We start from the raw sequence: 11,265 nt of genomic DNA, 5'->3' as shown, positions 1-11,265 counted from the left end.
ATTACAAGTTATCCTCTGATCAATCTATTTCCAAACCTGGTTTAAGGAGTCAAATGCAAGGTAGGCAATTTATAGTTGAAGATGACACCTGTATTGTGAAAGACAAATGAAAACACTTCATCATGTGGATCATTGGTCATATGCAGTGTGTAGTAGGTATCTGAATAAGAATATAATGAGTTAGTAATGAGAAAACCACCTTGAAAGCAAACTATGTAGAAACTTGGTAAAAGCGAGAACAAGTGGAAGTGTGAGAGCAGGCCCTTTTAAGTGTTCAATGAAATGATTTCTTGGAATTCAGTCACCAACTGCAAAGCCAAAATATGGCTTAATTTTGAAATTCTCATTTTAAATCAATAATTCTACTTACTTAATTTTAAATGTTGGACTTTCGACTGTGCCTAAATTCATTGCATAACACAATTGTGGCCTGGAAATACTGAGCAAGCAGCCTTTAGATTTCTTAAATTTTCCATAAAACATTAACTTTAACGATTAGTTTAAATGCTGAATTTCTACTTTGTGTTGGTAGACAAAAGCCTAGAAAACTGTTTAAAATTAAAACTTTATAAAAAGCTCTCCTTATTCACTTCTATGTGTACCAAAGAAATTTACTTATGATTCAGAAAAAATATATTTCTAACAGAATAACATCATTTTCTAGCATTCAGGAAAAATATTTCTTTATTAAGTACAGCTATTCTACAATGAATCACATGTACAAGATTTTGAATATTACACAGACAATCTACTCCAGGGGAAAAAACAACAACAACAGTATCTTGGACTGGCAGTTTTTCTGATTGAATCATTTGAAAGAAATAGTCATTAAGATATCCTCAAGGCACACACATTTCTTTTACTCATTGAAAGGAAACAAGGGCAAAACCTAAGAATCCCGCAAATTAATTGCGAACATTTGTCCATGATTAGTTATTTTCAAAATAATTATAACAAAGAAGAGATGAAATGTTACTTTAAAAATTAAATGATAACCCACTAAAAGGTTGCAGAAAATATATTAAATTTGTTCATATTTATGGTTAATAATTTAAACATCTAAGTTTTAAATTTATGTTTGAAACTCAAACTTCAGGATTTGGAGGAAAGTCCATAGTAAGTATTATCATTAAGAAACTAAAATGTAGCATATTTTCAGTTATCTACATTATTCTTACATATAAAAATATGAATTGTTGGAATCAACTGCCATATGAGAGAAGATGCATTTTTAATTGAAAAAAAAGATAGATTAAAAAGTGCCTGCGGATTATTGCAACAGTACAAGAATACACAATGTTTTAATTTATTAAAAATGTAAAACAAATTGTGAAAAGCAAAAGCAGGCTAAAAAACAGGAAGGTGCTCTATTGCCTTTCCCTTGCTTAGTCATGATACAAGATGATGTGACGCAGTAGATAAATGCTATTATTTGAGAATATAGATTTTAAACATCCCCCCCAAGCACTAGGCAAAAAAAAAATGTATGTACACATATATTTGCATACTTTTCCTCCATCGAGTATCACAATCTTGTTGTTACATAGTCTTCATGTACCACTGTCTCTGTGATGCTTAGCTCATAGTCTTTAGCACTGGCCTCTTCCCTGGCAGGCATGTCCTTTGGTATTATGGGCACAGTGTCCTCTACTACCAACTTCTCTGATTCCAAGGTGCAAAGGCTCTCGCTGAAGTGTAAATTCAAGGTCTCTCTGTTCCTTCTTTTTGTGTCTGCTAACCCACACTGTTCACTGAGGCCTGGGATGCTCCATTCACCTTTGCTGGCCAGTCCTCTTGCTTCCAGTTGAAAATGTTTCCCAAGTTCTTCATCTACCTGTTGACGTGAAACTTCCTCTGAAACCGAGAAGATCTGGTTGGTGTTTGCTTCAGCAGAGTGTGGTTTCGAGCGCTTATGAAACAGCCCAAGTGTTTGACATCGGTCACAAAGTTCACTTTCTTCTGCTTCTCTCTGGGGGTTTCATGAACCATCAGGGCAGCACCATTGCTCACGTTATGTCTCTCTGAAGCGATGGCTGCCGACCTTGGATGAATCATGCTGGTTATATCAAAGAGGCTGAAATTCTTTTTCTTTGTCTTGTCACTCCCTTCACTGTCACTCTTCTCCTCAGTCTCCAGTGGAGGCTCCTTTATAATTTTTGAAGATCGTAAAGAAGCAAGCTTGCTTCCTTTCAGCAATCCTAGGACTTCAAAACGGAAGCTGGAAATGTCTTGTTTTAGCTCCTAAAATCATTGGAAGAAAAAAAAGAGGGAGGGAGTAGAATCAGTTTAGGATTTTCATGAAGAAATATGAGAAATAATTTGGTTTCATTTCACAATTACATTAGACATGTTTATATCCATTGTCAGGAAGTTATTTGCTATTTTTGCTGAAATGAGATATCCCAGCTATCATCATCATCACCATTGCTGACATTTACGTGACTAAATATGACTAAAATGACATTTCTGGAACACCTGAGTTTGAGGTACCCATATGAAAGATGCCAGGGACTTGCTATTGTGAGAAGACATCTTAGATAGGCCTACCATGTGGATAGGAACATTCTTCTTCCATTGGCTACATAATTGGGACTTCCTACATCCTTAACACTACCTGACTGGGACAGTCTTACTTTAATTATAGTGGTATCTCATTTACCCATAGTAAGGTAATATTTTTTGTAATGTTTCACATTTTGTAATGTTTAGAAATGCCTTGAATTCTCAATTCTAGTGTGTTGCTTTGTAGTAACTTTGTGACCTTATGAAAACGTTTTGAAAATTGGCAAGTCATTTTATCTTCTGGTGTCTGTAAAATGAAGAAATTAGATCATTTAGCCTGCAATGTCCCTTTCCACTCCCAAAATTTGTGGGCTTGTGGTGTTAAGATTAACGAGACATATGATCATTGCTCACTTTAGGGGGAAAAATGGAAAGACCTATCAGGTATTTGGGACAAAGCCTTATCTTAGGATTTTATTGCCTTTCCTTTTTTTTTTCCCCCCTGCTCTTCTTTCCAGAAAGTTCTTTGTACGTATTACCCCCATGTGTTGGAGATTCTAAAATTTTTATCTTCAGTGTTAATTTCTTATTCACTCACAGGTTCATAATTTGTCAAAATATTTTCAAACTTTTATTTCATTTATCTAAAGCAAATAATATCTAAAATAGAGTTTTAGCTCCCATCCTTGCTAGTTCGCCATCAGTGTTAATTTTTAATCTTCTGGTCCCCAGGTTTATTACCTTGAAGTAGATGTTAATTTCTAACTTTAATTTGCTCCTTATGTTCTACTACTAAATTCTGCTTATGCTTTAGTGTCTTCTCGACCATCTCCCTACTGAATGTATTCCATATCCCAGACATCCCCTGTCAGGTTCTCAGTTCCACTTAGGCAAACTTTACTCAAGACTCATAGGTTTTCACTTACAATTTTTCCCATGTGTTATTTTCCCACATTAGGATGAGACTCTAACTCTTTTTATCAGTAGGTCTTTAATAAATGTTTTGTTCATTATACCTATGTTTTATCTGTCTTTGTTAATTTCTTTCAATGTATTGTAAAACTTTTTTTTTGTTTTTTTTTTGTGTTTTTGTTTGTTTTTTGTTTTACTGAGAATATTTTATTTGCTGGTATAAGTATTATAAAACTTCTTAAAGGCATCCTCCTTACTCTTCTTTAATACAACCTACTACAGTGCTTTACAGTAAGTCAAACAACAAAAATTTATTAAGTTCTTAGTATGTATAAAAAAAGGACTCAATTGTGTACTGAATAACAACATTTCATGTCTCAAAAATATAAAGTTAAGATTTTTGGGAAAATAAAAATCTTGATGTTTTACCTGGAGTAAAACAGATCAGAACTTTACAAGGTCATCTGTATTGTGACTATTCTAAGTATTCTAAGAGGAGGCAGTAAATTAAAGTTGTAGTAAATGGGATCCAGCATGAAACTTATTCTTTATTATTATTTTGGCAGTCTTCCATTGGAAAATATGAAGACATTCAAGGCTGCTGGGACGCAAGGGATTTAGCTGTGTTTTAGGCTCTTATTATATGAAAATTAGGACATGCTGTGTTTTGTCCAGTTAATTTCTCTTGCAATGGTGAATATAGAAATGGTTACCTTAAAGTTTTCCTCAGTAAGGCCTTCTTCGGTTTTAGCATCTCTAATCATTGCTGCAACATATCTCTTCACCAAGTTCCTCATAACTTCCTAAGACGTTTAATAACAATAGCACTGATATTAAATAGCCAGTTATGATTTCTGTTTCAAGTCCCCATTGAAAATAACATATTGCAAACACTTAAATTAACATACAATTATAATACGTGACTTACCTGGTACTGATGATGTCTTCTTAAATTATCAGCTGTCCGCCTCTGAAAAGAAAAGAGATATTTGCTTACATGTCAAGCAGCTTTTTTTTTTAGCAAGAATTATAAGAGGACACCAAAATAATAAATAGTAAAGGAACATAAGTATCAATATGGGAAATAAGATAAAAAGTGAAAGTTAGAACAGAGGCAGATTCTTCAAATATGTTGAATCATAGGAAAACAAAAGAAGCATTACTTGTCTAACAGATGATAATGGATAAATAATCATAGATGACAGAAAGCAGGAAACATTTATTAATGTGTTCACAAAAAACATAAAAGGGAACCAGACACTAGAAAAAAGGCCAAGTATTCGGTAGGAAACCAAGCTGGTTAGGGAAGCCCTAGTGATAGACCTTTTGAAAAAAAAAAGAGTCAACTGTGTAAAAACATGATGATACTGGCAACATCCCCTTAAGATACTGAAGGAATTAGGCAATGCCTATAATAATATAGGAGGGAGATTATACCTAAAGAATGAGATAAGCATTTTGCCATTGCTATACTTACAAAAAATTGAAAACAGGTTATACAATTAAAAAAACCCAACAGAATACTAATTTCAAATATTCTGAATATACCTTTATAACTGAGTAATAACTATTTTCCTAATGAAATAAAGGATTTTGATTTTAGCAGGGTTGGGATTTTTTTTTTTAATTCTTCCTCATGGTAGGCCCGTGAAAGCAGGTAAAATAGAATTCTAATAAGAGCTAAGTCCATGAATAATCAGAGATTCATACTTCAACAAAGCATTCACAAGATACACATTTTATTTCCTTGAGTGGAAAGGCTGGATATGATTCTCCACTGGCCATGAAAAATGCATTTGTGATTCAGGATGATTAGTATAATTCTAAGGAACAGATGGGACAGGATCTGGCTTGCTAAACGCATATGAGTGAAAGCCACTAATTATTTTGAACACCATTCAATTTCTCATATAATTTATGGATTTTTAAATGTGATAAGAGTACTTAGAACCCAAAGGAATCTTAAACTGGAGTTTTAAAGATGATAACTTCTATAAGATCTATATAAAATCAGAACCAATTTGAGCAAATTGAGTATGCAATATTTAAAAATCAACCACCAGATGGAGTTATTGGATTCTTAATGAGAAAGTCCAAAAACAATTCAAGACCATTAGTAATGCCATAAGCAATAGTACTTGGAGTAAATAGGCAAAGGACTTGATCCTTCCAGATTTACTTAAATTAACTTAAATTTGAAGATCTAAAATAACTCTAATTTTATACCAAGTTCATCAACAATATTCTTGCAAAATAAGGTTTTCTTAATTAACAAGTATTCATGTTATGCTAAGTGCTGTGGATACAAAGGAAAAAACAAAACAAAAAAAACAATCTCTGGCTTCAAGGAGTTTACATACCAATAAAAAGAAAAAAATGTATGCATGCATGTATGCACACATGTAGCTATGTATATGTCCATATACACACGCATATCCAAACACTGATATATGTATATGTATACATAATATATGTGTGTATGCACATACATAAATGCACACATATACTTATGCGTGCATGGATATGGATACACATGCATACATACATATATACGCACAGTACATATACATATGCATGCATATCTATATGAAAACATATATTATGTACATTATAACATAAAATGCATTGAAGACCACAAGATACATGCTATATATGTGTATGTATATGTATATACACATACATGTGTATACTACACACATGCATAAATACATATACACACATACATACATACACACACACACTTTTCCATAGGGAAGGTGAATTTAATGTAGAAAGATGTCTTATTCTTCATCACACATGATAGGGGATCCAGATTGAGAACTGGATGGGACCTTAGAAGTCATCTTGTCCAATCAGCTCATTTTACAGACGAAGAAACTAAGAGTGAGAGAGGTTAAGTGATTCATCCAAGGTCACCTATGTGGTAAAATAGAAGAGCCAGGAATTGAATCCAGTTCCTTTGACTCTAATTTCATCACTTTCTATTGCAACACATGTTTCAGCTCTGGATTTGCGATATTACTCTGGATTTCTGACTATTGTGATTTTGGATTTTCTCATACTATTAGTCATTTTGTTCATTTATACACAGATACTAATCAAGTATCTTCAGGATTGCAGGTTCATTGTGGTATGAATAATAATATAAATAATTTTATTTGTATTTGACTTTGGAATAAAGTGTTATGCTATTTTGGAGATCCCATAATTCAATCTCTTTTGTTTTATAGATGAGGAAATTGAGTCCTACGTAACTGAAATAATGTACTTAAGGTCACAAAGCATGTTAATGACAAAGGCAGAACAAAAACCTATATGTCCTAATTCCTAATCCAGTATTATTCAATTATGCAATACACAGAGAAAAACGAGTACAGTTGGTATATACAGTCCATCTCCTTGACTTTCCCATCCTGATGCATCTTTATGCCTTGGCTCAGATGCCTGGTTATATTCAGTGGGCATTCCTCTCAATTGGATTAGAATAGGTAGGCATATTCCATGGTGGTCCTTGTAGACCCCAATCAGTTCTCTTTTCATAGACAGAATTCTTAAAAACTGCTTGGTCTAATAGGTACTTCTCATACCAAAATTTACCAGTCAATATTGCTAATCAACAATAAGCATAAGCGACTTTATAATATACAGCTACTCTCTAGCCATGATAATAATAATAATAATAATAATAATAATAATAATAATAATAGCTAGCATTTTTATAACACTTTAAGATTTGCAAAATACTTTACATGTGTCAACTCATTTGAGCTTCACAACTGTGCAACAGCACTTAGCATTACACGAATACTTGTTAATTAAGAAAACCTTATTTTGCAAGAATATTGTTGATGAACTTGGTATAAAATTAGAGTTATTTTAGATCTTCAAATTTAAGTTAATTTAAGTAAATCTGGAAGGATCAAGTCCTTTGCCTATTTACTCCAAGTACTATTGCTTATGGCATTACTAATGGTCTTGAATTGTTTTTGGACTTTCTCATTAAGAATCCAATAACTCCATCCTCTAACTGTCAAAACTGACTCACTCCCTGATTTTTTTTCTCTTGATTATAGTTATTTTTGTGATGTTCTGTCCCACAGAGTCAAGTGTAAGTTCCTTGAGGACAGGGATGGTCTTGTTTTTAATCTTTCTGTACTCATCACCTAGCATAGTGCTTTATATGTAATAATAATCATAATCATAAGAACTTATTTATGGATAGCTTACTACATGCCAGGCACTATGTTAAGTGCTTTACAAATATTATCTCATTTATTCTCACAACAACTCTGGGAGGTAGGTGCTATTATTATTATTATCCCCATTTTACAGATGAGGAAATCAAGGCAAACAGAGGTTAAGTGATTTGCTCAGGGTCACATAGCTAGCAAGTGTCTGAGGCTGAATTTAAACTCAGCCCTTCTTGAATACAGGCCCTACACTCTATTCACTGTGCCACCTAATAGTATACACTTAATAAATGCTTATTGAATGGCTGCCCGGATGGCATGTTAATTAAAGCATTATGTACAAAATGGTCGTGGCAGTCTTATTTTTAAAGGGAAGGGGCACCCACTTTGGTCAGGACTCATAGTTCTATGAATGTAAGCAACTAATTGTAGTTTCATCCTGATTATCTGGGAGCAGAGAACAGTGGAACCTAAATTTTAGCACTAATGCCAAAGGGAACCTCTCAGTGGAGAGAGACTGCCGAGAAATATGTGATGCTGTGGTATAACTTACAGCTTTTGATAAAAGTGTCAAGTTGCTTCAGAAAAGGTAGGGCTTGATAGCTATGGCACTGGGGCTCAGGGAATAGTTTGTGACATTTTCTCTTTCTCCCTATCTCTAGTTATCTCCAGGTCCAGAATATTAGTCTCACTTCATGCAGCTGGTACCCTGCTGTCAATTTCCAGGGTAGTTCTCTCTCATTTCCTTTCTAGTTTTGGTCTGCTGCTGTTCTTAGGACTGGTGTAGGCCTTGGGCTTTTTCATTCTTTTCTGCATTCCTCAAGGGAGGCAGCCTGCAATGTTCTGCTTTTCAAATGAAGCAATGAAAAAAGAAAAGAAAAGAAAATATAATGGGAAAGGGGCCAGGGCTGTAGATATGCTATAAAAACTCTCCAGCTTGATTCTTTTGCATATTATTTGGTAAGAATCTACATATTGCCATCAACTGGACTACGTTCCAACCTAGTGAATTGACACTGAATGAAATGACCAGACTTAGCATTATCAAGCTGAGTATTTAGGACACTTTGCATATGAAATACAGAATCTTTGCTCCTACCAAATAATCTATAAACTGTGGAAGTGGAACAGAAAATCTCTTAGGTCCCTTCTAACCCTACTAGTCTATGATTTCATCTCTTGAAGCCAGGGCCCTTTGGGGTGGAGATGGGAATGAGGTGTACCCTGCATAAAGATAATGTGAATCAGGGAGTGAAGAGGTTTTAACAGGAAGGCAATTGCCCTGAACTCTTCCTCCTCCTCCTGATCTTACAACTATAATTAGCAAAGGTCATAAACTAGAAGGGGCAATGAATTTGAATAAATCCTTACTTGTAGTACCAAATTTGAGAACTAAGACTCTTTATCTATCTATCCATCCATCCATCCATCATCCATCCATCCATCCATCTATTCATCCATCCATCCATCCATCCATCCACCATCCATCCATCTATCTATCTCTATCCATCCATCCACTCATTTATTTATTTGTTTATTTATTGACTTTGCATCTCCATCCAACACTTAAGATAAAGCATTGTGCAAAGTAGGCTCTTAATAAGAAAGGGGGACAGGTTCTATGATAATCATTGGCATAGACAAATCTCAGATGAGAAGACCCCCTTCTACCATAAAGCAGATCTGCACTTTCTCTGCCACTTAGGATTAATTTTTCAGAGCTGCCTAAAACTTTGAGAAATTAAGTGACCACTCAATGTCACACAGCCACTATTTGTCAGAGGTGGGGCATGAACCCAGATCTTCCTGTCTAAGAGGTCAGCTTTCTGTTCACTATATTATACTGCCTCTTTGTTAATTATAAGTCTTAATAAATTTTCTTTAAATTTAATTGATTTGAAATCTAATGGCAATGTTATACACTCCCCTGCGTCCCACCCCAGATACAATGAACTAGACATTTCCATGTACCATCTCCAGTCCCCTAGTAACAAAACAATGCACATCTGTCAGTGAGGTGACCAGATAGATGTAGATGCGCAACCTGGGGCCAAACAGCAAAATGACCTCATTAGTTCTATTCGAAGATCAAACCCATACTCCTGGCTCTGTGTTGTCAAAGCTGTATTAAAGATAGGACTGTTGTAAAACTAAAGAAATTCAAATATTATCTTGTGTCTTAATCTAAAAACTAGACAGGCTATGTTTTATGGTTGTGACCTTTGGCCAAAAGCATTAACGTTCTGAGGTGTCCTATTCTAATTAAAGATTCTGTCCCACAAGTGAAGCCTGCCCTTTAGGTTAATTAGAGTGTGAGTACCTTATGACTTTAAACAAATAGATATAGGATTTCTCTAGGTTCTATAAAGAAAGAAAAATCTTACCTAAGGTTGATGAACACTAACAAAGGCTTATTTTTTTTTTCACACAGCAAAGTAAAAATACTCTATTCAGTTCATTGAGGTGATTACTTTTTCAAAAAAAGTTGACTAAACAGAAGCAGGGGATAAAGAGAGCTATCATTAGCCACACTTATAATGTGTTTATTGCCCCTACTTCCTTACAATGGGTCCTAATAACAATCTCCTTTGGGGGAAGTTCATGACTGTTGAGTGGGAAACCATTCTGGATAATGGGCTTGCACCCCCTGATAACGTTTCATTTTATAAAGGGTTTGAGGTTTAGTGATTCTTTCCCCTTTAAAACATTCCAAGTTTCTCTGATTCTAAAAGGAAGGTCAACTTCAAACTGCAAATGGGCAGGTATAGTTTCAACAGTATCAGCTGTGACCCATAAATGGACAGATAAGCTTGCCAATAATCACATTCTGGAGTATAGCCAAATTACCAATATTGAATTGAAGCCCATCATAGCTTAAACCCTTTGCTGGGCATGTAAAATGAATAAATGACAGAATGGGAGGCAGAGGAATGGCTGCTGGAAGTCAGGTCACTGCAAACAGAGAAGGTAGAAGAAATGACTTCAAGGTTACCCCCGAGTTCTGGCCTCGTCAAGTCAGGATGAATATTGGTTAATAGGGCCACCACAGTAGGCAGTAGGCAGACTAGATAGTAGTTCAGAAATTAGGAACAAGGCAAATCTTGGAATCAAGACTTTGGGCCACCAAGTATCTTAGAAGAAATCCAAGAATTAGAAACATGGCAGGTATGTTGGCAGGAACTCCAAAGGTCATCTAGTCCCACCCATACTTGAACAAGAAGACCTGCAACAGCATGCCCGACAAGTGGACATCTAGCCTTTGCTTGAAGACTGCCAGTGGAGACACTTTCTGAGGCATTCCTTTTCTCTCGGATTGTTAGGAAGGGGTTTACATCATCACTAGCCTATAGAAATCACTAGCTTTCCACTTACCTCTACAAGAATAGAATGAGACATAAAGTACATTGCTAAAAATTAAAGCACTCCCTTTGAACAGCATTCCCCTCTACTACTGAAATGGTAAGCCTGTACAAAAAGGAAATACATTTAGCCTGGTAGGACCTGGCATAGTGGAATAAAGCACTAGTTTTGCAGTCAAAGTCAAGTTCAAATCCTGCTCTTTTTTTTTTAACATCAGGTTGGAGAGCGTGGGTAAGACAACAGAAAAATTAAATGGATTAAAGTAATTTAAGTCATTTAGCCTCTCTTTGCCTGATTTTGT

The 11,265-nt window shown here is 35.1% G+C and overlaps 1 protein-coding gene across 1 annotated transcript in view; it reads right to left on the bottom strand.

Moving 5' to 3' along the window:
• Window positions 1-666: 666 nt before the first annotated feature.
• Window positions 667-11,265, bottom strand: part of TRPC4 (transient receptor potential cation channel subfamily C member 4) — a 271,822-nt gene continuing 261,223 nt past the window's right edge. Inside the window, 4 exon segments of the mRNA XM_020970010.2 lie at window positions 667-1,926; window positions 1,929-2,241; window positions 4,128-4,217; window positions 4,343-4,384. Of these exon segments, the coding sequence (XP_020825669.1) occupies window positions 1,526-1,926; window positions 1,929-2,241; window positions 4,128-4,217; window positions 4,343-4,384 (846 nt within the window). The 3' untranslated portion in view covers window positions 667-1,525.

Source organism: Phascolarctos cinereus, unplaced genomic scaffold (genome assembly GCF_003287225.1).
Source record: "Phascolarctos cinereus isolate Bilbo 61053 unplaced genomic scaffold, phaCin_HiC Scaffold_726;HRSCAF=1367, whole genome shotgun sequence".
NCBI lineage: Eukaryota > Metazoa > Chordata > Mammalia > Diprotodontia > Phascolarctidae > Phascolarctos > Phascolarctos cinereus.
Note: the sequence above shows the minus strand (reverse complement) of the source record. Positions and strands in the feature narration are given on the sequence as shown.